The following is a 26,668-nucleotide window of genomic DNA, read 5'->3' as shown; positions in this document are numbered from 1 at the left end:
ACACACACACACACACACACACACACACACACACACACACACACACAAACCAGTGACTCATTCTGAAGCAGACAATCAAGGATCTCTCAACATGAGGAAAATTAACAGCATTAAAGACTATTTTAAAAAAGAGAAAAATTGGCATCAGAGGAAACATATAATTCAGGGAAAACAGAACGTAAAAAAAAAAAACTCTAACACTCTAATTATAACTAGTACATCTAGAGAGTTAAGATTACTACATTTATAAAATAATAGGATGCTAAGCTAAAGTATTACTCAGAACAAGGGGGAAAAAAAAAGAGATCTTTGGGACCAAAACCACAGTTGCTGAAATTCAAAAAAACAAAAGGGAAAGTTAAGGAAATTTCCCAGAACACAAAGCAAAAAAGACCTAGAAAGGAAAAAAAGAAAAGAGAAAAGAGGTACAATCCAAGAAATCCAAAATCCAGTTAAGAGGGGTCCAAGAAAGAGAAAACAAAGATAACAGGAGAAAGAGAATTACAGAAGAAAGTTTCCCCAAACTAGTCTCCAGATTGTAAGGATCCACCAACTACCAAGGCCATTAAAAGACCTACAGTTAAGCACCTTCTAGTTAAATCCCAAAACACTAAAGAAAAAATTCCAGAAGTTCCAGAGAGAAAAAAAGTCACCTAGAAAGAAAAGAGAATTAGACCAGCATCACATTTTCTCATCAGTATGGTAGGCTAGAAGACAATGAATTAATACCATCAAAGATATCAAAAGTTATTTTAGATTTCTGCACCCAATCAAAAGATGACTAAAGTGAGAGATTAAATTTACAACTAGATAAGCACAAATTACCTTCTTTTACACCTTTCTTAGGAAAATATTTGAGGATGTAGTTCCCTCAAATGAGTTCAGAAACGAAAAGATACAGGCTACAGAAAACAGTGGATCCGATCCTAGAGACAGAGTCAAAGTAAGTCCCAGGATAAGTGTAGACCTAGAGAGCAATGGATCCAGATTGGAACAAGAAGATGCAGGGACCCAGGAGGGAAGTCTTGGGTTTAGAGAAGAAGGACTCCATGCAAGTGTGTTAGGAAAGAGAAAAATCTGAAGATATGATGAAGGAATATTATTATTTTGTCAATGGCGGGGGTGGGAGGGAAGGCAGTCAGAAAGTCTAAGAAAATAAAAAAGCAATACGAAAAAGTATTCTTCTAATAAGCTACTAATGAAAATAGGGCCCAACATGATGGAATGTAAAAAAAAAATTCCATTTAATTATGAGGTTAGAAAATTTCTCCCAAGAGAAAAACAAGGGGTTGTGACATTGGACCCAAGAAGTATGATTTATAATCCCAGCACACTACTTGACTCTGCAGTGAACAATATTTACATAGCTATAACAACAACTGTTTACTAGATTTCAATGTTTAGAGACAACCTATGAACGTAAAACTAAAGATCTGGTTGCTGAACAGTTGAGTTTTAAGTCTTGTTAACGTAAACGTAAAACACGCACTTGACAAAGGTATAAGGTAGAGAAGGTGGGCCTGGAGGCCAAGGCTTTTCATGGAGCTGTTAGTTGAGGTGGAAGTGCACATGAGACAACCTCAGGAAGCATATTAGTGCCAACATACAAGATTTTCTAACACCTTTCATCCATGCTGAGCTGAATAAACTAGGCATCTTGTACTGATACAACACATACTAGACTCGGACATGCATTTTCCAACAAAAATTTGCTTTAGAAGCTTTCCATTCCACTCCACTCATGTAGTTCAGCGGTTGGCAAACTTTTTCTGTAAAGGTCTAGACAGTTAATATTTTCAGCTTCGTGGACCAGACAGCCTCCAAGCTAGTTTTGCTGGCACGCCAGCGGGCAGTTTCTCGCTTGCCAGTCTCAGCCTTCCACATCTTAGCAAACTCCATTACCATCCAGTGGGCCACAACTCCTCCAACATCTGAATCTCAGCTTGGGAAAGGTGGTCCTAGCCCAAATTTGTTCCTTCCTTGGGTATTCTGTCTCAGTCCTAGAAGTAGTGACAGCTCCCTATGTCCTCTATTCCTGTATTTTTTAGAGATCTCTTTACCTTAGTAACTTACCTTTAGTAGTTAATCGCTTGTTACTTCCTAATAATGGTTAAACTTTCCCTGTTCAAATTACTGTGTGATTTCTTTGAAATGGACCCCAGACATATATATTTCTATAGTGACACTGAATGCAAGTGGTCTAAATACTAATTAAAAGACAGAGATTATCCTATTGGATTTTTAAAAAATCAAGACCCCACTAAATGCTGTCTACAAGATACTTAAAGACACAGGTTTAAAGGGAAAGAGTGGGAAAAGATGTAACATTTAAACACTTATCAAAAGAAAGTGGCAGTGGCTATAGTATCAGGAATGTAAATGTCTTTACATTTTGTAAAGATAAGGGGAGCCAATTCATCAAGGAGTCCTAATATTTACTGAGTGCTTCCATACCTGGCACTGTGCATCGCATGCATTCTAATATTTGTCAAGTCCTATAAGGCAAGTATTAGTATCTCCATTTTACATATGAGGAAATAAGGCTATTAAGTGCAAAGTACAGACTAGAACTCAGAATCTGAGCTCTTAAAATACTAATTCTCCAAAAAGGTAACTGAACAGTTTGGAAGTGGGGGTCCATTTTTGTAAATATAAACATTCATACATAAAACTGTATGAAGGGATTTATAAATCAAACTACTAACAGAGATTGTTTATGATACTCTTATTTGACAATAAATATGTAACACGTGTAGCATAAAATTTTAGAATCTTTCAAAGTTTCGTTTAAAAAATTACATCTATGTGACCCACTGATGGCCTTTAAAAAAAGAGGAGCAACCGGATTTTTTATGTGAAAATTTATTCCACTTATAAACTACATTTCAGTTCACAAGTAAATATTCCGTTTTTCACCTCTTCTAAAAAAGGTTAAGCAAGCTGCCTTACATATATCCACGGTCAACGACTTCGAGTACTAGAGACGTTGAAAGACTCTGTTCCTAGTGAGGAACAAATGTACACAGTACTGATAAATTTCACCTGTACAGCGAGAGTTCCTGTTTGTAATCATTTCCCTTCCACTGTGGACCGACAACAGGGGTGCCCACTTCAGAGCCTAAATTTACGTGTCTTGGCCCATAGAAGGCAGCCGGATGCAAAACATCTTATTCTACTGCCACCCGCTCAGAGAGGACCAAGGTGTATTACGAAGGGCCAGCCGGCCGGCCCTGTCTAAGGTTTAATGAGGGGCAAGCTCTAGCTTGGGGTTTCTCAGTCTCGTCTTGGGGCTGTAGCACCACCCTGGCGGCGTCTGTGGTTTACAAACCAGAATACCGAGCGTCTCCCCAGGTGCTCCCCATCCGCCCTGCCTCGGACCGGCTCCCAGGTCTACCCCATCAAGGGCACGTCCGCTCTTCACAGGCTGGGGAGCGCCGCAGCCCCCGAAGCCCCCCGGGCACCGGGCTCATCCCCAGGCCGGACCGCGGCAGCCGCCCAATAGGTGCGGGCGCGTCCCCCCACGTACCTTCGAGGGGTGTTGAGGAGTCGCTGCTGCTCGTCCCCTTCCTCCTCATCCTCGTCTGTCTCGGAATCGGGGTGACAGGAGCAGAAGGCCTCTCCGCTCCGCTTGCGCTTACGGCTGCCCGGACAGTAACAGAAGCCGTGGGCGGCCGCGTCGCCACCACTCTCCAGCCTCCGGGCCGAGCCCCCAGCCCCAGAACCCGGCTCCTGCTGGCCTCGGGCTCGCCCCGGCTGGCGTAGCACTCGGCTGCTCAACGAGCCCATGGGTCACGGCTCGCCGACACTTTCAGGGAGCGCACCTCAGGGAGTCCAACGAAAACGGTCTCCCGCCATGGCCCGACCACCACCGCCGGCCTCCACGTAGCGCGCGTGCCTACACCGCCACCTTCTCACGCGCAACCCCGACCGTTGCGTTGGACGCTACCGCCTCCATCCTCCGCCACGCCCACCGCGTCTCGCCGCGCAGCGCGCGCGGACCTCAGGACCTTGCCCCCAGACTTTCGCAATAAAGCGCGAGCCGTAGAGCGCATGCGCACGGCGAGCCTCCGGAAGGGGCGGGGGGAGGTGCGTGTACGTCACGGATGGAGCCTGCGCAGAATGGGATGAGGGCGGGAGCGCGGACGTGCGTGGCCAGATTGGCGCTTTCTGCCGTGAGGTCAGCTAGGCCCACCTGCAATCCTGAATTGGGGGCCGGGCTAGCTTTTAGAATTACTTTATACATCCCTTTGTGTTAGCAAGACCGGCAATTCCACCTCGTTTGTTCTTTCTGCGAAGGTTCCTTAAGCTCCAGATGTCTACCGGGCCCTGTGTTAGGCAAGGGGCAAAAAAGACATTGCTGTTTGGGGTCATCTTTGGAGGAGTTCACCATGAGCTAGGGTCACGCCCTGCGCAGGCTTTCCAACAGAGGAGGACCTAGAATGTGGAACTTTGCTAGGCCCTTGGGTTTCTTAAGCAGCACCTCTCCGCTGCCCTTAACTGATTATGGCAACCGTTACATGTTCTCTTTTCCTTCCCTCCCAGCGGCAGTGGGATGTCTGAATAGGGTCTGAACCGGGACTGTCAGGTTTTAAAGTGCCTTCTGGAGACCCGAGCAAAACTTACAGGTGTCTGAGCAAAAATTACAGGTGTATGCCTGGAGTTTGCAGCCATTGCTATGGACCCTGGACAGTCAGCTTTCATTCCCTGATTCCCTTCGGCTACTTTTTTTTTTTTTTTTTTAGCATTTTTATTGCAGTGTAATTGTTTTACAACGTTGTGTTTCTGCTGTATAACAAAGTGAATCAGCTATATGTATACATATATCCCCATATCCCCTCCCTCTTGCGTCTCCCTCCCACCCTCCCTATCCCACACTTCTAGGTGGTCACAAAGCACCGAGCTGGATCTCCCCGGGTGATGCAGCTGCTTCCCACTAGCTATCTATTTTACTTTTGGTAGTGTATATATGTCAATGCTACTCTCTCACTTGGTCCCATTTTACCCTTCCCCCCTCCCTGCGTCCTCAAGTCCATTCTCTACATCTGTGTCTTTATTCCTGTCCTGCCCCTAGGTTCATCACCCTTCGGCTACTTTCTAAATAAAATGTTTATAATGAAAATATTTATAATGAAATACCATAAATGAAATATTTATAATGAATTACTCAAATCGAGTAATATGATAAATACCTATCACCACAAGTATAATAACTTAAATTTTAATAAAAACTTCAATGTATTATACTTGTTTTGATTAATTCTTTTAAGTAGAACAATACAGATAGGCAGAAGCTCCCTCTCCATCTCAGTCTGTTTCTCTCCCTCCACTCTAGTGACCACTATCCTCAGAATGGTGTATATCATTATTCCCATGCGCGTTCTTATACGTGTACCCATAGCAATACGTTTTCTTTTGCACGTTTAGACATGTAAATTAAATGGAATCATTCATACCTATCATTTTGCACCTTTCTTCTCTCTCAAAATTATACTTTTGAGACTTATTCAATTAACAAATCTATAGTTAATTTTCACTGCTCTTGTGTGACACCCAAAATTTATCCTTTCCCTCACTGAGGGAGTTAGGTTGTTTCTACTTTACTGCTCTTAATAGAGCAGCATTGAACACCATGTGAGTTAGGTTGTTTCTACTTTACTGCTCTTATAGAGCAGCATTAAACACCATGTGCAAGAGAGTCACCAAATAGATCCCCAGAAGTGAATTTGCTGGGAACTTTTCAACTTTATTATCTGTTGCCAAATTGCTCTCTGAAATGACTGCACCAGTTTATACTCCCATCAGCGGTATGTGTAATTTGGACATCCCAGTGTACTCACTCTGAGAAGTCTGAACTGAGAGAGGCTAGCAGAGGCAGCTTGGTGGAGGTAGGGGGTAGGGGAGGAGCAGAAAATGATTGCTGCTACGGGATCAGCCTGCATGCCCAGAATTTGTCAGCACAAAGGATACGCATGGAACAAATGTGGGCCACTATAAGACAGCCAGCATGGAATCATCTTAGATCCTGTCTAAAAGCCCTGGGTGGAAAGACAAACAGACTTCAGCACAAAGAGCTTGAATTCCTAGGGGCTGAAAAAGGAGAACTGCATTTGCTTTGCCAAAGGAACTAAAGATGAGTATTTTACTGGTGATGGAGTTGTAAAGGAACTCAGGAGAATGCCAACAAGAATCAGATTTAAACATCTGACAGAACTAAAAAACAAAAAACATCTGACAGGGTCACACAGCATTGATCATCTACCACCACAGCACTAACAGATAAGAACTTGCCTGCTCCCATTTACTCTCCTCCCTTCTGCTAGGTAGGGGAGGGGAAGTAGGGTCTAGAAAGAAGACTAGGTGAAGAAAGAAAAGAAGCCCACCATACCACCCTCCCCAAACTCCAGCTTCCTGCTGACAATAAGCCAGATCTGAATGAGAGGAGAAGCCTCAACTGTAAATGAAGTTTGGAATTTTGAATGAAAACATTAATTGCTGAAATGACACAGTTCTATAGTAGGACTTTTTAAAGCCAAAGAATGACCAGAAAAGTCACGACCCTATCCTCTATCTGAATTTTCATCTAAAGACAGGAGAAGAACCGGACCCAATGAATAAATGTAAATGGACAGTGGGAGAAAAAAAACAAAGTTGCTTCCTGGTTATATTACAAAGTCATGCTTGTTCAGTACATCAATCATTCCTCCAGGGTGGCTTTAACCTACTCTGTAGAAAGCTTCCCATCAACATATGTAATTTGTTTTAAAATTCTGGCTAAGCCATATATAATTTAAAGATAACCCCCCCCCCAAATTTGTAATGCTTCCAAAGCCAAATAACGTTAATTTGGAAATTCCATGCTCTTCTGGGTAGGTATTGAAGCAGCAGTACTATTTCCTATAATTAACTGGAATGACTAAGTATTCATGTAAATAGCTTTCACCAGTAGTCAAGCACTTGTAATAGGCAAGTAGAAACAAATCCTTATATTTCACCCATCAAAATACAGCAAATAACTATAGAATGAAGAAGACAAATATTCTTATTTAATATGAATGTTCTCCTTAGAACCGAGAGCATCACTCATTTCCAGAGATAACTTAAATATACTATTTTATATCATTAAGTAGTGTTTGGTATATATGAACATTAGTTTTACAGCAGCAGAGGTACATAAGATTAAATATGTTATTTTGCCTAATGTTGTACTTTCTAATAGAAATTGAGTAACACAAATCCTTCAAAAATATCTACTTTCAGAGTCCAGGATGAAAAAACTCACAAGCAGAAAAGTCAGTCAGAGAAAGCATACACGTCATTTGAAAGGCACTGTGTTTTATTGAAATTATTTTTCCATGTTGTATACAAAGTGAACTTTTAAATTAAATCCAAGTACACCTTTACAGTAATTATAGAGTTGAAAGGCACAGTGCAAGTATAAATTACTACAAATCAACAAAACTGAAAATGATTTTAAAAATTTTGGGCACAAAAATTTTTCTTTAAGTAAAAATAAATTCAGAGCACTACACCATCACCAGAATACGCAGTTTGACACAATTCTTTCACATTCATCTTCAAGCTGGATCAATACCATTATTATTATTTTATTATATTGTTATTATTAACCATAATATTGTGGAATGTTCAGCATTTATGTTTGGTAACCAGACATATATGATCTGTATAACCACATTTAGAATTGAATTCGTTCAGAAGAGTTGGTGAGTTTGGTATACTTTAACCTGGAGAGACTGAGATGGTAACATAAGATGTGATGGAGGAAGTCTCTAATGCCAAACTTAGTAAAGATCAACTAACACTTTAGACAAAAACCTAAACAAAGGAGATCTGTGGATGCTTTCAAACTATGACATGTAAAATAGCAAATTGGATAGATTTTCTTACTAACTAGATGCTCACAATTTCAAACCAAGAAATTACTAGCCACTCTAAAAATAGAATTAGGGAAGAAAAGTGATTTTAGAACAGTCTTCCATTTCAACAGTTTTCACCGAAAAGAAAATATGAAATAATTTAATATATTCCAATTTCTGTGAAACACAAACAAGGAAGAAATCTGTTGAAAACATGGAGCACATTCTTATTTCTAATTTAAAATCTCCTTTTAGGTTTTATAAGCTTTGAAAAGCAAGTACAGCTTTAAAGCATCATAGTGAGTAATTACAGATGAATAATAATGCAGTCTATATCTTAGGAGGCATCTGTAGGCATTTTAATTGGAAATAACCATTCTGAGGTAATGCTAGTAGCAGTGTAGAAAAATGAAGTTAAAAAAAATGCGAAGTGTAGGGAATCCTCCTATCCTTTCTGGATTTTATTTTAATCATCTCCTCCACAGAGAATGAGCAATACCTTCTTATAGTCTCCAGATGTATCACCCTGGGGACAAGGAAAGCAGAGTTACAATCAGATAAATGGGTTTAAAAATAGAATACACAGCTCAAAGTCATCTAGGTTAACTTTTTCAGTCTTGCCAGGATCATTCTTAGAGAGGTTTTTTTTTTTAAATGACATTTGTTATTTTTTATTATAAAAAGAACACCTGTTCAATGTAGAAAATAGACATAAAAGAATATAAAAACATCATCTATAATTCTAACATCTAGAGATTACTCTGCCTAACATTTTGTTTTTTGCATATCCTTCCAGACTTTTTTCTATGGATATAGATTCCTACATGATGGGATTGTAGTATTCTTCCATATTCTACTTATTTAAACTTCTATACCTATTTCCCTATTTTAATTTATTAAATACTCTTCCACAGTATCATTCCTTAATGGTTACAGAGTATTCTATTGTACATAGGTAAAATAATTTATTTGATTACCCCCCATTGGATATTTATGGTTTTTTTCCAATTTTTCACTATTATAAACACTGCTGCAATAAACATACTATAAATTTTTGTGCATTTTTTGAATGATGTATTCAGGATAAATGTTCATAAAATGGGAATTACCAGATTAATGATCATGTATTTTCTTTGAATATGGGTTGCAAAATAGCCTTCCAGAAAGGTGCTATAATTTCTACATAGAATTTTTCATGGCCTAATTAATAGATCAATTTTTGCTAGTGCTTCATGGGCACTAGAAAAGATGGGATGGGATTCAAAGTTTAATGTATATCTATTAAAATCAATCTTAATACACCCTTGTTTATACTTTATCTCATTGATCTGCCAAAAGAGAAGGATGTGTTAAAGTCTATCTAGCATAGTATTTCCATCAACGTCTTCTTTTGGAGCCTCAAGTTTCTTATTTATATATTTGAATGCAATACTATTTGGCAACTAACGTTTTATGGTAATTTAATCTTTGTTGTAAATTGTTGCTTTTATCAATATAAAGTGATCTATTACTTTGTCCTATTTAATGCTTTTTCCCCTTAAATTCTTCTTTTTACTTATAGTATAATCCCTGCTTTCTTTTTGTCAAATGTTCTTTTCCCTGGCCTTTTCTTTTTAAAGCTTCTTACATATCACTGTATTTCAATTGTTCCTTATAAACAGCATAGAGTAGGATTTTATATTTTTACCTAACCTGAGAGTTTATTTATTATTATAACTTAAATTTGTAACCTTACTCCTGTCTTTTTTCTATTATTTACATATTTTCTATTTCTATTCTGTTTCTTTTGACAATTTTTATTGAATGGGCAATGTATTCTTTATTTTAAATTTCTTCCAGTGTTGTGTGAGTGTGTGTATACACATATTAACGTATTTATATATATACAAACATATAATGTAAATGTATTTATTGTGCTGTTTCCCCTAGTCAATCAATATTTTTTACCCCATCATTTTAGTGTCTGTATAGTATTCCACTGGATAGATTTCCCATAATTTGAGTCATTCTCTATTGGTTAATAAAAATTAAAATAATGTGTAATAAACTCTGTAACCACTAAGCAAGAACTTCCTATTCCCCTTATCCTCCAGCCCCTGGTAAACTCTAATCTACCTTCTGTCTCTATGAATTTACCTAGTCTAAATATTTCATGTAAGTAGAATCATATACAGTATTTGTCCTTTTGTGTCTAGTTTAGGTCACTTAGCATGTTTCCAAAGTTCATCCATGTATCGGAAACTTCATTCACATTATGTGTGTATATATCACATTTTGTTTATCCATTCACCTGTTCATGGACCCTTAGGTTGTTTCCACCTTTTGGCTATTATAAATAATGTTAACATTGGTGTCCAAATACCTGTTTAAGTCCCCTTTTTCATTTCTTTTGAGTATACACCTGGAAGTGGAATTGCGGGGTAACATGGTAATTCTATGTTTAAATTTTTGAGGAAGCGCCAAACTGTTTCCACAACGGCTGCACCATTTTACATTCACACCAGCAATACACAAGGTTCTAATTTCTCCACATCCTCTCCTACATTTGTTATTTTCCATGTTTTAAAAATTATAGCCATCTTAGTAGGTACGACGTGGTATTTCACTGTGGTTTTCATAATGATGTTGAATAGCTTTTCACGTGCTTATTGCCCATTTGTGTATCTCCCTTGGAGAAATGACGATATTTAAATCCCTTGTCATTTTTTAATTGGGTTGTTTGTCTTTTTGTTATTGAGTTTTAGGAGTTCTTTATATATTCTGGATAGTAAACCCTTACTAGATATTATTTTCTCCCATTCTGTGGATTAGCGCACTTTTATCTTATTATTTTGCCTAAAGATATTCTTAAATATATAATAACTAAGTAAGAGGTATAGTTTATTTTTTAAACATTTATTGGCAAGTTGCCTCCCCGGAAAGTTAGACTAGTTTATAGTGCTTCCATAAGAGACGGCGAGATTTTCCCAAGCCTTTCTCAATGCTGGTTATGACCTCTTTAAACTTTGTTAAGGTATTAGGTGAAAAATGATGATTTGCTTTTATTTGCAATCCATTGTATATTAGTGAGATTAAACATTGTACCTATTTATTGTCCATTTGTGTCTCATCTTTCATGAAGCTCATGTTTTCTTTCTGTCCAGTTTTCTCTTAGGATTTTTCTCCTTGTTCTTAGTAATTTGTATAAGTTCCTCATATAGGGATATTAACCCTACATTATAAGTATATGTTACAAATATATTTTCCCATAGCTTCATTTATGGTCATCCTTGAATCTTAAAATTGTTTTGCTTACACCTAGCTATATTTCAGCTCTGCAAAAAACAGTGACCTCACAGACTGTACAGAAATAGAAACAAGTTCCTAAATGCCTTGTAGACATAGTCATAAACTCTGCAGCTCAAATCACCTAGTAGTTAAACCTCTCCAAGCTATGAGTAGGATCAGAATATTTAATTCACAGATCAAATCCTGATCTGTGCTGGCAACACCAACTTCTAGGGAAATGGGTTTGGCTTCATATTCCTGAGGCACTTCTGGCATCCTCAAGAAGCAAAGTCCCAGTAATGAGGGGTTTTGAGAGACGTGAATCATTTCGCATCACTCCCATGCCATGTTAGGACTCCTAGAAGTCTGGTGCCAGGTAAAGAATAGCAATCCAGGATGACTATCATGTTTTCCCATATTTTCAGCAGACCTCAGCTGGCCCTGGGTGTGGTTCTGGATGACTGATTCAGTTGCTTCTCTTTTATTGTAAGCAGGTAGAAATGGAAATTGTGCTCTTAAAACCATTCATTAAAATATAATCTTTCTTGAGAGGTGGAGGGTGGCTGTGTCTCACCGTGAGGACAAGGACACTGGCAGCAGAAGTTCTAGGAAGTACTCCTTGGCATAAGCCCTCCCAGAGTCCGCCATTACCCCCACCAAAGAGCCCAGGTAGGTTCTAGTGTTGGGTCGCCTCAGGCCAAACAAGGAGGGAACCCAGCCCCACCCACCAACCATCAAGCGGATTGAAGTTTTACTGAGCTCTGCCTACCAGAGTAACATCCAGCTCTACCCACCACCAGTCCCTCCCATCAGGAAACTTGCACAAAACTCTTAGATAGCCTCATCCACCAGAGGGCAGACAGCAGAAGCAAGAAGAAATACAATCCTGCAGCCTGTGGAACAAAAACCACATTCACAGAAAGATAGACAAGATGAAAAGGCAGAGGGCTATGTACCAGATGAAGGAACAAGATAAAACCCCAGAAAAACAACTAAATGAAGTGGAGATAGGCAACCTTCCAGAAAAAGAATTCAGAATAATGATAGGGAAGATGATCCAGGACCTCGGAAAAAGAATGGAGGCAAAGATCGAGAAGATGCAAGAAATGTTTAACAGAGATCTAGAAGAATTAAAGAACAAACAAACAGAGATGAACAATACAATAACTGAAATGAAAAATACACTAGAAGGAATCAATAGCAGAATAACTGAGGCAGAGGAACGGATAAGTGACCTGGAAGACAGAATGGTGGAAATCACTGCTGCGGAACAGAATAAAGAAAAAAGAATGAAAAGAAATGAAGACAGCCTAAGAGACGTCTGGGACAACATTAAACGCAACACATTCGCATTATAGTGGTCCCAGAAGGAGAAGAGAGAGAGAAAGGACCAGAGAAATTATTTGAAGAGATTATAGTCGAAAACTTCCCTAACATGGGAAAGAAAATAGCCACCCAAGTCCAGGAAGTGCAGAGAGTCCCATACAGGATAAACCTAAGGAGAGGCACATAGTAATCAAATTGTCAAAAATCAAAGACAAAGAAAAATTATTGAAAGAAGCAGGGAAAAAATGACAAATAACATACAAGGGAACTCCCAAAAGGTTAACAGCTGATTTCTCAGCAAAAACCCTACAAGCCAGAAGGGAGTGGCATGGTATAATTAAAGTGATGAAAGGGAAGAACCTACAACCAAGATCACTCTACTCAGCAAGGATCTCATCCAGATTCGATGGAGAAATCAAAAGCTTTAAAGACAAGCAAAAGCTAAGAGAATGTAGCACCACCAAACCAGCTCTACAACAAATGCTAAAGGAACTTCTCTAAGTGGGAAACACAAGAGAAGAAAAGGACCTACAAAAACAAACCCAAAACAATTAAGAAAACGGTCATAGGAACATACATATCAATAATTACCTTAAACGTAAATGGATTCAATGCTCCAACCAAAAGACACAGGCTTGCTGAATGGATACAACAAGACCCATCTATATGCTGTCTACAAGAGACCCACTTCAGACCTAGGGACACATAAAGACTGAAAATGAGGGGATGGGAAAAGATATTCCATGCAGATGGCAATCAAAAGAAATCTGGAGTAGCAATACTCATATTAGATAAAATAGACTTTAAAATAAAGAATGTTACAAGAGACAAGGAAGGAAACTGCATAATGATCAAGGGATCAAACCAAGAAGAAGATATAACAATTATAAATATATATGCACCCAACATAGGAGCACCACAATACATAAGGCAACTGCTAACAGCTATAAAAGAGGAAATCGACATTAACACAATAATAGTGGGGGACTTTAACACCTCACTTATACCAATGGACAGATCATCCAAAATGAAAATAAATAAGGAAACAGAAGCTTTAAATGACACAATAGACCAGATAGATTTAATTGATATTTATAGGACATTCCATCCCAAAACAGCAGATTACACTTTCTTCTCAAGTGCGCACGGAACATTCTCCAGGATAGATCACATCTTGGGTCACAAATCAAGCCTCAGTAAATTTAAGAAAATTGAAATCATATCAAACATCTTTTCTGACCACAATGCTATGAGATTAGAAATCAATTACATGGAAAAAAACATAAAAAACACAAACACATGGAAGCTAAACAATACGTTACTAAATAACCAAGAAATCACTGAAGAAATCAAAGAGGAAATCAAAAAATACCTAGAGACAAGTGACAATGAAAACATGACAATCCAAAACCTATGGGATGCAGCAAAAGCAGTTCTAAGAGGGAAGTTTATAGCTATACAAGGCTACCTCAAGAAACAAGAAAAATCTCAAATAAACAATCTAACTTTACACCTAAAGGAACTAGAGAAAGAAGAACAAACAAAACCCAAAGTTAGCAGAAGGAAAGAAATCATATAGATCAGAGCAGTAATAAATGAAACAGAAACAAAGAAAACAATAGCAAAGATCAATAAAACTAAAAGCTGGTTCTTTGAGAAGATAAACAAAACCGATAAACCATTAGCCAGACTCATCAAGAAAAAGAGGGAGAGGACTCAAATCAATAAACTTAGAAATGAAAAAGAAGAAGTTACAATAAACACCGCAAAAATACAAAGCATCCTAAGAGATTACTATAAGCAACTCTATGCCAATAAAATGGACAACCTGGAAGAAATGGATAAATTCTTAGAAAGGTATAACCTTCCAAGACTGAACCAGGAAGAAATAGAAAATATAAACAGACCAATCACATGTAATGAAGTTGAAACTGTGATTAAAAGTCTTCCAACAAACAAAAGTCCAGGACCAGATGGCTTCACAGGTGAATTCTATCAAACATTTAGAGAAGAGCTAACACCCATCCTTCTCAAACTCTTCCAAAAAATTGCAGAGGAAGGAACACTCCCAAACTCATTCTATGAGGCCACCATCTCCCTGATACCAAAACCAGACAAAGATACTACAAAAAAAGAAAATTACAGACTAATATCACTGATGAATATAGATGCAAAAATCCTCAACAAAATACTAGTAAACAGAATCCAACAACACATTAAAAGGGTCATACACCATGATCAAGTGGGATTTATCCAAAGGATGCAAGGATTCCTCAATATATGCAAATCAATCAATGTGATACACCATATTAACAAATTGAAGAATAAAAACCATATGATCATCTCAATAGATGCAGAAAAAGCTTTTGACAAAATTCAACACTCATTTATGATAAAAACTCTCTAGAAACTGGGCATAGAGGGAACCTACCTCAACATAATAAAGGCCTTATATGATAAACCCACAGCAAACATCATTCTCAGTGGTGAAAAACTGAAAGCACTTCTTCTAAGATCAGGAATGATGAGACAAGGATGTCCACTCTCCCCACTATTATTCAACATAGTTTTGGAAGTCCTAGCCATGGCAATCAGAGAAGAAAAAGAAATAAAAGGAATACCAATTGGAAAAGAAGAAGTGAAACAGTCACTGTTTGCAGATGACATGATACTATACATAGAGAATCCTAAAGATGCCACCAGAAAACTACTAGAGCTAAACAATGAACTTGGTAAAGTTGCAGGGTACAATATTAATGCACAGAAATCTCTTGCATTCCTATACACTAATGATGAAAAATCTGAAAGAGAAATTAAGGAAACACTCTTATTTACCATTGCAAAAAGAATAAAATACCTAGGAATAAACCTACCTAGGGAGACAAAAGACCTGTATGCAGAAAACTATAAGATGCTTATGAAAGAAATTAAAGATGATACCAACAGATAGAGAGATATACCATGTCCTTGGATTGGAAGAATCCGTATTGTGAAAATGACTGTACTACCCAAAACAATGTACAGATTCAAATTACCAATGGCATTTTTTACAGAACTTGAACAAAAATCTTAAAATTTGAATGGGGACACAAAAGACCCCAAGTATCCAAAGTAGTCTCGGGGGAAAAAAACAGAGCTGGAGGTATCAGACTCCCCGACTTCAGACTATACTACAAACCTACAGTAATCAAGACAATATGGTACTGGCACAAAAACAGAAACATAGATCAGTGGAACAAGATAGAAAGCCCAGAGATAAACCCAGACACCTATGGTCAACTAATCTATGACAAAGGAGGCAAGGATATACAATGGAGAAAAGACAGTCTCTTCAATAAGTGATGCTGGGAAAACTGGATAGCTACATGTAAAAGAATGAAATTAGAACACTCCCTATCACCATACACAAAAATAAACTCAAAATGGATTACAGACCTAAATGTAAGTCCGGACACTATAAAACTCTTAAAGGAAAACATAGGAAGAACACTCTTTGACATAAATCACAGCAAGATTTTTTTCATCCACTTCCTAGAGTAATGGAAATAAAAACAAAAATAAACAAATGGGACCAAATGAAACTTAAAAGCTTTTGCACAGCAAAGGAAACCATAAACAAGACCAAAAGACAACCCTCAGAATGGGAGAAAATATTTGCAAACAAATCAATGGACAAAAGATTAATCTCCAAAATATATAAACAGCTCATGCAGCTCAATATTAAAAAAACAAACAACCCAATTCAAAAATGGGCACAAGACCTAAATAGACATTTCTCCAAAGAAGACATACAGATGGCCAAGAAGTACATGAAAAGCTGCTCAACATCACTAATTATTAGAGAAATGCAAATCAAAACTACAATGAGGTATCACCTGACACCAGTTAGAATGGGCATCACCAGAAAATCTACAAACAAGAAATGCTGGAGAGGGTGTGGAGAAAAGGGAACCCTCTTGCACTGCTGGTGGGAATGTAAATTGATACAGCCACTATAGAGAATAGTATGGAGATTCCTTAAAAAACTAAAAATAGAATTACCATATGACCCAGCAATCCCACTACTGGGCATATACCCAAAGAAAATCATGATTCAAAAAGACACATGCACCCCAATGTTCATTGCAGCACTATTTACAATAGCCAGGTCATGGAAGCAACCTAAGTGCCCATCGACAGATGAATGGATAATGAAGATGTGGTACATATATACAATGGAATATTACTCAGCCATTAAAAGGAACGAAATTGGGTCATTTGTACAGACGTGGATGGATCTAGAGACTGTCATACAGAGTGAAGTAAGTCAGAAAGAGACAAACAAATATCGTATATTAACGCATGTATGTGGAACCTAGAAAAATGGTACAGATGAACCAGTTTGCAGGGCAGAAATTGAGACACGGATGTAGAGAACAAACGTATGGACCCCAAGGGGGAAAGCGGCAGGGGGTGTGGGGGTGGTGGTGGGATGAATTGGGAGATTGGGATTGACATGTATACACTAATGTGTATAAAACTGATGACTAATAAGAACCGCTGTATAAAAAAATAAATAAAATAAAATTAAAAAAAAATATGGACACTCCAAAAAAATATATATATATATAATCTTTCTTTGTCTGGGGTCAACATGAAATAATTAACTCTATTTAGAAAGCAAACATTTCCAGCTTCTAACCAGGCAGACATTTAAACATCTGTGGGAAAGGAGAGAGACTGGAAATATCTGAATTAGAGTACCATCCTTAAATGGAATGGAATCCTCTCTGCCAAGGAGAGGATAAGAAGTGTCTAAAAACCTAGGTCAGAACCCCCTCCTTTCATCAGCACTTTCCTCTGGGCCAAGGCAAGGCTGCTGTGACCCACCTTGATGAAGGAGTACAGAGACTTTCCGTAGAGCCTCTTGAAGTTTGCCCGGATGTCCAACATGTCAATCTCCGCTCGAGAAACCATCACTCTGATAAGGGTGTTGTCATCAGTGCCCAAGCCCTAAGGAAGAAACAAGATTCCTGCATGCAAAGCTGAGCTAGTTTTCAGACAGTGCTCTTTGTTAGTCTATCAAGGTAAACTATGTATCAGTCTCCCGATGACATCCCTTGTACTCTAACCTTAGAGGCCTGTGGAGTCTGGTTCCTTACCACAGAGCTCAAGGGTTTCCCCAACTTATCTTTTCAACACTCAGTGTTCTGACCAGAGGAGATAGCTCTCTGCCCTTCTAGGGACATACCCTGTGTTCTCCAGCCCTCCTGCCTCACATACAGTGATCCACCCACCATGTCATCCTCCCTTCCCAGCTTTACCATCCTTCCTACCATGTAAAACCCTCTGATGTAAAACTTCCTTTAAGGTCCTGCTCAAATATACCAATTTCTTTATATGTCCTTTTCTGATGCTCACCCCCAAACAAATATTTTTTTAAATACCCTTTCCTCTGTGTTCCTATAATATTTGGATCCTCAACTACCGTCTTACATTCTATTTTGTTCTTACTGGTGTTTTGCACATAGCTGCCTTCCTCTCAGAGCTAGAAGTTCTTTGAGACCAGGGATTGCATTTTGATCTCTCTTGCCCCTCCCATGGCTCTCAGCAAGGGTGCTTGCACGGAGTACAATGCATGGTTAGGAGCTGGGGCTCTGAAGTTGGACTGTCAGTGTTTGCATCCCTGCTCCATTCCTTTCCTCACTGAGGACCCTGGGCAAATTGCCTATCCTCTTTATGCCTCAGTTTTCTCATCTGTAAAATGGAAGATGATAACAGTACCTGCCCCACAGAGCTGTTGTGGGGATAAAATTATACATATAAAGTATTAGGAACAGTGATCACACATTATAAGTACTCAATAAATATTACCTAGCATTATTATTAGCAAGCACTCAGTGAAGTATTTGAAGAATTGAACTGAATAGCTCAAGCTGATTTTGGCTAATTTGCATGGGGGATATAAGTAAGCATATGAAGGTGGACACAAGACCCTCAGAGCCATTCAGATGCTAACAATGAGGCCACTTACCTTCATAGATTTATAAAGCCTTTCAGCAAAATATGCAGATTTGTTCCTCATGCACTTTACTGTCAAGAGATAAAAAGAGAAATGAAAAGATTACAGATAAAATCTGCAAAACAAGAAGAGACAGTTGTTCCCATTGTTTCTACAAGGTGTGAAGTAGTATCTTTTGATTGCTTTGTCGAAAAATTTAGCCAATGTTTTATGAGCATAGGCTATGCTAAAAGCATTTTCACAGATGGAAAGTACCCTCAATTTATTGTCAAGTTCCTAGACAAATAATTAATAAAGGCCATTAAAGCAAAAGGCAGCATAAAATTTCAAAAAGATTATTGCTATCTGTACCATATGAAACAGTTATTAGTTCTAACCATTCACAGACTTGCAAGATGCAGCTAGTATAGGATTAACCTTTCCACGTGCTAAGATATAAAGGCACAGAGGATATAAAATAGATAAAGCCACATGGTACAATAACAATCAGGTTATATATAATATTTCTCGCTTAAAATTCTGGGTCACACGGGACTTCCCTGGTGGCACAGTGGTTAAGAATCCACCTGCCAATGCAGGAGACACGGATTCAAGCCCTGGTCCAGGAAGATCCCACATGCTGTGGAGCAACTAAGCCTGTGTGCCACAACTACTGAGCCTGTGCTCTACAGCCTGCAAGCCACAACTGGTGAGCCCGCATTCCACAATTACTGAAGCCCACACACCTAGAGCCCATGCTCTGCAACAAGAGAAGCCACCGCAATGAGAAGCCCGCACACCGCAACCAAGAGTAGCCCCTGCTTGACTCAAGTAGAGAAAGCCCGTGCACAGCAACGAAGACCCAGTGCAACCCAAAATAAACCAATTAAAAAAAAAATTTCTGGATCACATGTCATGAATGATTTAAACAATTTTTTTATCCCTGAAAAAAAATTTCTACAACCCATGACAACAAATTGATAATAAGGAGGAAAGTCTATAAATATTTGTTTCTCCACTCCCCACCCCCTACCAGCTTACCTATGGCCAGCAGAGCTTCTTCAAAGCTACCAGATGTTTCAGACTGAATACTCTGTTCAATATCCTTCTGTGATATCCTTTTATATTCATCGAACACTACAAACAATAACAAAATGAAAATATAAATAATAAAGAATAGAGGAAACTAAACTGTACAGAGAGAATGAGCATCTTTTAACTAGACTATACTATTATTCTTTGGTATATTTCAAGAGGAAACTAATTAGCAATGTGGGTGAGAACCAGGATGCATATGGCAAGTGGAATGGAACAGAGGAGAGGAGGAAGGAATATTGTGAATCTTGGAGGACTTCAGGCAAGTCATTTCCCTTATGTGGGACCCTGTTTTCACTACATAAAGTGGAGATAACCTCTGGAGAGATTTGCTTTTTTTTCTCCTTGTTTCCTTAATAAGCTTGGCAATCACCTGTATGTTCATCTTCCTTTCAGCACATCAAAACTAGAGCAATTCCTGTTTACAAGAGCCAAGACATGGAAGCAACCTAAATGTCCATCGACAGGTGAATGGATAAAGAAGATGTGGTGTGTGTATACACAGACACACACACACACACACACACACACACACACACACACACAATGGAATATTACTCAGCCACAAAAAAGAATGAAATAATGTCATTTGCAGCAACATGGATGGACCTAGAGTTTATCATACTAAGTGAAGTAAGTCAGACAGAGAATGACAAATTTTACATGATATCACTTATATGTGGAATCTAAAAAATGATAAAAATGAACTTACACAACAGATACAGACTCAAAGACATAGAAAACAAACTTATAGTTACCAAAGGGGAAAGGTGGGGGAGGGAAAAATTAGGAGTTTGGGATTAGCAGATACAAACTATTATACATAAGATAGATAAACAACAAGGTCCTACTCTATAACACAGGGAACTATATTCAATATCTTGTAATAATCTATAATGGAAAAGAACCTGAAAAAGAATATATATATGTATATACATATACATATAACTGAATCACTTTGCTGTACACCAGAAACAAACACAACATTGTTAATCAGCTATACGTCAATTAAAAAAATAACTAGAGCAATTCAACCTTTTCAAAACTTGGTCACATTTGGTAACAGTTGCTTGCACCTTTTAATAGACTTTAACATAATTAAAATTTCTCCCCTTTTCTACCAAGTATTTTTGAATATTATGAACATATTTTTCTCTCTTGCTGCCTCCTTCTGGAGGCTTCTTAGAGTGGATATCTGCTGTTTATCTTCTTAACACTGCCTTCTTTGGGATGCTACTCCACCCCCATCAGAGTGATTCTCACAGGGCTGTCAATCCAGGAACACCCCTACCCCCCAACATACATGACAAGCTCTAACAAATGAGTGAGCAGTTCATCCAACCAGGGCCAATCAGTCTTACTCTCCTGGGAATTTTTTAACTGAGCAGATATGATGAGGATAGCCAAAAGCACTGAGTCATCTTTAACTTCAGAGAACATAAGAATCACCTGGGAAACCTGTTAAACTCCTTGCGTGTCACTCTCAGAAATCCTAAGTTAGCCAGTCTGAAGTAGGGGTCCAAGAATCAGCATTTTTAATGGAGACGAGATTTTAGGAAACTCTGCCTTAGAAATAAATCCATGACTCCCTTCTACTGAGATCCTCAGAACTGCCTTGATTTCTAGTCTTTCTGGAGCTGTTCAGTTCTCCCTTCAATTCAATGGACCTCTAGTATTTTCCATTTTCCCTCTTGTCCCCTTCTATATGATTTTCTCTTTTCCTATGTAATTATTCAGTGCCTATTTCTTGGAATTTAAAAATCTAATTGACACATTTTCTAAGACTCAGTGTTCTCCACTGTAAAATGGGGAAAATAATGGCTGCTTCACTGGGATGCTTATAATATGCTTAGCACTGCACCTAGAAGATAATTAACAAAATCTTAGTTATTATGAATCCTCACTACTATTGTTGGTTGGTAAGAAAATTATGATGTTTTCTTTATTCAAATAATGCTGAAAAGATTTTCTTCCAGTGGCTTACAAGCAAATGTTTCATAACTGCCCAACAATTGACTTATGCCTGGAAGCGAAAATTGTTACAAATATATTTGCATTAAATCGGCTTCTGAGGACCTGCAGTTCTTGGAAAATAACACCAGGGAGAGATTTGCCTTACTAGTAATCAGGCAAGAGAAGGCAAAAAAAATAAGGATCTGAGTCAGAAGTTGGTGCATCTGATGACTGCCCATGACATTTATTAACTGGAGTAATCACCTACTGTCACTGTGGAATATCTGAAATAATTGCAACTTCCAAATGTGTTGTAATTTTCCATTTTTTTCACGTTTTCAATTTAGCAAACTCATTCTTCTCAAATTTCCCACAAGTTTTATAAATTGTGAGTGATTATAAGGGCATGATGAGTTTATAAAATTAGGATATAGCATAAAGACCTCAAAAGCTTATATAAAAGATGAAATATTTTATTGAACCTTTATTGCTGTTTACAAGAAGAAAATAAACCTGACAATAAATATTCTACAATCATATAGTACCTTTTTCCCAAAGAAGTTAAAATCACATTAAAAAGACTAGCATTATCAGAAGCAAATTAGAAACTTTACACATAGGAAATAAAATCTGAAATCATCCACTATTCATCTTATGCAACATACCCCCTAAAAAAACACTTCTATTAGCTTTTTTTTTTTTTTTGCGATACGCGGGCCTCTCACTGTTGCGGCCTCCCCCGTTGCAGAGCACAGGCTCCGGATGCGCAGGCTCAGCGGCCATGGCTCACCGGCGCAGCCGCTCCGCGGCATGTGGGATCTTCCTGGACCAGGGCACGAACCCGTGTCCCCTGCATCGGCAGACGGACTCGCAACCACTGCGCCACCAGGGAAGCCCTCTATTAGTTTTTACAACTTGGATGTTAAATAGGAATAAATGTCAACCAACATTTCTATTTTATTGCTTGCTGATGTACTAAAGATTTTGTCTTATGTAACTAAATTTAAATGGAGCTGCTTTAGAAAAAGGACTGACTATGGAGGTCAGTTTCCTACCAACAGGAATTCCAAACTTCTATGAATATATCTGCTAATTATTCATAATTAATCTTTCAGCAATTGGCCCTCATGCACATTGTTGCACCCATAAATTTCCAAGGTAAGACATCTAAGACAGTTCAGTAAAATTAGATCTTTGTACCAAGTAAAGGGAAAAAGGTTATCAATTACAGGTGATATAGTTTTCACTATCTTTCAAATAGTTTCTTTAGACAATGAGGCAAGTGCCTTACCATGCAACAGATGATTTTGATTCCGGGAACAGAGAACACTTAGAAATTTCACCTCATCTGTCCCCCATTGCTTCTCTCCAGCCTCATACAGGTCCTGAAGCCAAACAAAGTACAAGTTTAAAACACAATGGAGCAGGTGCCAGGACATATGTAAATATTTCCAGAACTTCAGAGAGCAGAGTTAGCTTAGTTTTATTTTGTTGATGATGGCGGTGGAAGTGGTGTTGGCAGTGAGTGGAAATGACTCAGGATTTTTCCTTAGGTATAAAACTAATGGGACTCTATAATATCTCCCTGAGAGTCAGGGCAAACACCAGCAGCTCCCTACATGCAGACTACATGTTTCTGTCTTAAGACCCGAAAGGAATGCCCTAGACTTGGGCTGTCCTATACAGTAGCCACTAGCTACATGTGGCTATTTGAATTTTAATTAATTAAATAAAATTAAAAATTCAACTCCCCAGTCATACTGGCCACATTTCAAGTGCTCAGTGGCTACTTGTGGCTAGTGGCTACCCATACTAGACAGTGCAGATGTAGAACATTTTCAACATCACAGAAAAGTCTATTGGACAACACCACTCTGGAATGATCTGTGATTTGCTTGAGACTACAGAAGGTCTCACAGTAGAACCAGGACCCCATTAGTAATTGCTTATATTCCAACCTGGTAGAAATATAAGAAATTGATTCTGGTTACTTTAACTATATTATTACTTTTTTTTTTTTTTTTTGGTTGTGCTGTGAAGCTTGTGGGGTCTTAGTTCCCCGACAAGGGATTAAACCCACTCCCTAAGCAGTGAAAGCGTGGAGTCCTAACCACTGGACCGCCAGGGAATTCCCTTTAACTATACGGTATTATCGATAAATCAAAACTACTGTTCATAACACCTCACACCCGTTACAATGGCTGCTATTTAAAACAAACAAACAGAAAATAACAAGTGTTAATGAGTATGTGGAGAAATTGGAACCCTTGTGCTATGTTGGTGAGAATGTAAAATGATGCAGCTACTATAGAAGACAGCATGGCTTTTCCTCAAAAAAAGTAAAATGAAATTACCATATGATCTGGCAATACTACTTCTTGGTATATCTCCAAAAGACTTGAAGTTAGGATTTTAAAGAGTTATTTGTATACCCATATTCAAAGCAGCATTATTCACAATAGCCAAAAGGTGGAAGCAACCCAAATGTCCATTGACACATGAATGGATTAATAAAACATGGTATATACACACACAATAGAATACAAGGCAGTCTCAAAAAGGAAGGAAATTCTGACACATGCTACAGCAGAGATGAGGCTTGAGGACATTATGCTAAGTGAAATAAATCAGTCACAAGAAGACAAATACTGCATAATTCTACTTATATGAGGTACCTAGATGCATCAAAATCATGGAGCCCAAAAGTAGAATGATGGTTGCCAGTGACTGGGGCGAGGGGGAAATGAGTTGTTTAACAGGCATGGCGTTTCAGTTGTGCAAGTTCAGAAAAAGTTCTGAAGATTGGCTGCACAGCAATGTGCATGTATTTAACACTACTGAACTGTATGCTTAAAAATGGTTAAGATGGTAAATTTTATATGTATTTTATTAAAAAAAAATTTTTAAACCCTACTGTTCATTTATAATCAGCAGCTGGCTTGTTCATTTTCTCAAAATTCCCTACCTTGACACATTGTGTCATTCCTTGGGCTTACCTCCATTTACTCAGCTGTTTCTTCACTTCCTTCTCTAATTCCCACACTATTAAAGAGTCAGTTCATAGGACCGTGGAATTTTAAAGCTGGGAGGGCACAAAAGGTTCATCTAATTCAGTGTTTTTCAAACTTGAATCTCAGCAGGCTTGTGACTGCTTCAATCACTAAAGCATGGTGGCAGTGACACTGATTTCTGAGGCTAGGTCAGAAAGGTCAGGCAGCTTTGGTTCTCGTGGAGTGCTGCCTTTCCAGATGGTCCCTCTTGAAATGCAGCCGCCATGATCTGGGAAGCCCACGCCACCTGGAGAGGCCACATGTAAGAGATCCTTTCGAAGCCCCAGATGAGCCCAGCCTTTGAGTCACTGCAGCCCAGACACCAGACACATGAGTGATGGAGCCTTCAACCCCAGCCATTTGAGTCACCTCCAGCTACTCAAGTCTTCCCAGCTAAGACCTCTGACATTGCAGAGAGGAGACAAGCCATCTCACCTGTGCCTTGTGTGGATTATTGGCCCACAGAATCCATGGTCATACTAAAATGGTAGCTGTTTTATGTCACTGAGTTTGAGGTGGTTTGTTATACAGCAATAGTAACTAGAACATGTGGGCAAGGAACGAACTTTCAATCTGTCACAGAATGATACTTTTGTAAAATACCATAAGAATGAACTTGAGTAAAGTTTTAGTAATGGGTAGAAGATGGTATCTTTCTGTGTTAATTAAAAAAAAATAACTAGTGAGGTTGGTCATCTTTTGGTGTATTTGCCATTTCTATTTTTCCTTTTTTTGAGTTGCCTGTTAATACACATGGACCATTTTTTTTTGAGAAATGGGGCATTCTTATTCATAGTATCAAAACTGTAGTTTACTTATGTACTTTATATATTAAGCTTATTATACATAAGGTGAAATTTCTTCCCATTCTATCATTTGATCTTGTAATTTTGTTTGTGGTATTGTTTGCTAAGACAGTGCATTTTTTTTTTTTTTTTTTTTTTTGCCAAACTATCAACCCTTTTCCTTTATGGTTTCTGCCTTAAAAGAAAATGCATACAAAATCCGTTCCCAGCTCCAGATTTAAAAAAGAATATTTAACTATACTTTCTTATAGTACCTTTATGGCTTGCTTCATTTGTGTTAAAAATTTCAATCTATTTGGAGTTTATTACGATGTCAGGTGAAAGTTGGGATCTAACTTTATTGTTTCCCAAATGGTTAGCCAATTGTCCCAACTCCACTGAGTAATCTGTGTTTTCTTCACTGACTTGAAATGCATCTATTCTGTATGTATTCCTGAATATTCTCACATAGGCTTGGTTCTGCTCTTAGACTTTCTAATCATTCCACTGACTTCTCCCTATTCTTACACCAGGACCAGATGCTTTAATTTATTTGTACATTTATTATATATTGAAATATATTTTAGGGCAAATTTGTCCACACCCTTCTTGTTGAGATTCTAATCTCCACAGTATTTCCTCTATATTCTTCCTCTTCTCTGATTGCTTTGTCCTTTTCTTCTGAACCCTGGAGATTTTTTAGTACTGCCTTCCACAATGATTGTTTTCTGCAATGTCATTTCTGATCATTTCTGCTTCTAATAAACATTTAGATTCTGTCTTTCCTTGTTCCTAAGAACACCTCTCCCCCACTCATGTAGCTCTCTCTTTATCTCTGCTTGCCCTTCATCCAGCTCCATTTTCATCTCCATTATTTTCTCATTGCATCTTTTTTATTTTTTGGCTCTTGTTTAATTAAAATCTGTTGTTCTCTCATTTGTGTCAGGATCCAAAGCGATCTGAAATCTGTCTCTTCCATACAGTGAGCCCATGTTTGCCTCCCTTTGTGGCCCAGTTTGTTCACAGACCACAAAGTGTTTGAGTTGGGATTTGTTGATGTTCATGCTCTTTGATCTTGAAATGATGAACAGTATATCCAGACCTGGTTTTTCCCCCAGAACGAGGTGAAGTGGATTCTCCTTTGAGCTCCTCACTTTTCATTTGGATGAATTTCAAACAGGAGGACATGCTACTGGTCCAGTGGAGGCACCTGAGACACAGCCCAAGTCTTCCCTGAGGAGTTTCCCCATTTGCAGGAAGCCGCTGTGTCTATTTCTAGTGGGGGCAGGGCGTGTGTGTGTGTGTGTGTGTGTGTGTGTGTGTGTGTGTGTGTGTGTG

General features: G+C 38.4%; 2 protein-coding genes across 4 annotated transcripts in view; both read right to left on the bottom strand.

The window, feature by feature from the left end:
• Positions 1-4,018, bottom strand: part of GMCL1 (germ cell-less 1, spermatogenesis associated) — a 48,455-nt gene extending 44,437 nt beyond the window's left edge. Inside the window, exon 1 of one of the 3 annotated variants that reach the window (XM_027131919.1) lies at positions 3,527-4,018. In XM_027131919.1, coding sequence (XP_026987720.1) covers positions 3,527-3,786 — 260 coding nt within the window. In that variant the 5' untranslated portion in view covers positions 3,787-4,018. The remainder of the gene's footprint in view (positions 1-3,526) is intronic. The other 2 variants (XM_027131917.1, XM_027131918.1) reach the window with 2 other exon arrangements.
• A 3,294-nt stretch (positions 4,019-7,312) lies between these two features.
• Positions 7,313-26,668, bottom strand: part of ANXA4 (annexin A4) — a 73,685-nt gene continuing 54,329 nt past the window's right edge. Inside the window, exons 9-13 of the mRNA XM_027131916.1 lie at positions 22,787-22,880; positions 19,489-19,584; positions 18,481-18,539; positions 17,337-17,459; positions 7,313-8,400 (exon numbers count right to left, since the gene is read on the bottom strand). Coding sequence (XP_026987717.1) covers positions 8,341-8,400; positions 17,337-17,459; positions 18,481-18,539; positions 19,489-19,584; positions 22,787-22,880 — 432 coding nt within the window. The 3' untranslated portion in view covers positions 7,313-8,340. The remainder of the gene's footprint in view (positions 8,401-17,336; positions 17,460-18,480; positions 18,540-19,488; positions 19,585-22,786; positions 22,881-26,668) is intronic.

This window comes from Aethalodelphis obliquidens, unplaced genomic scaffold, assembly GCF_003676395.1.
Source record: "Aethalodelphis obliquidens isolate GAN/ISIS:26980383/991018 unplaced genomic scaffold, ASM367639v1 scaffold40, whole genome shotgun sequence".
Taxonomy (NCBI): domain Eukaryota; kingdom Metazoa; phylum Chordata; class Mammalia; order Artiodactyla; family Delphinidae; genus Aethalodelphis; species Aethalodelphis obliquidens.
Note: the sequence above shows the minus strand (reverse complement) of the source record. Positions and strands in the feature narration are given on the sequence as shown.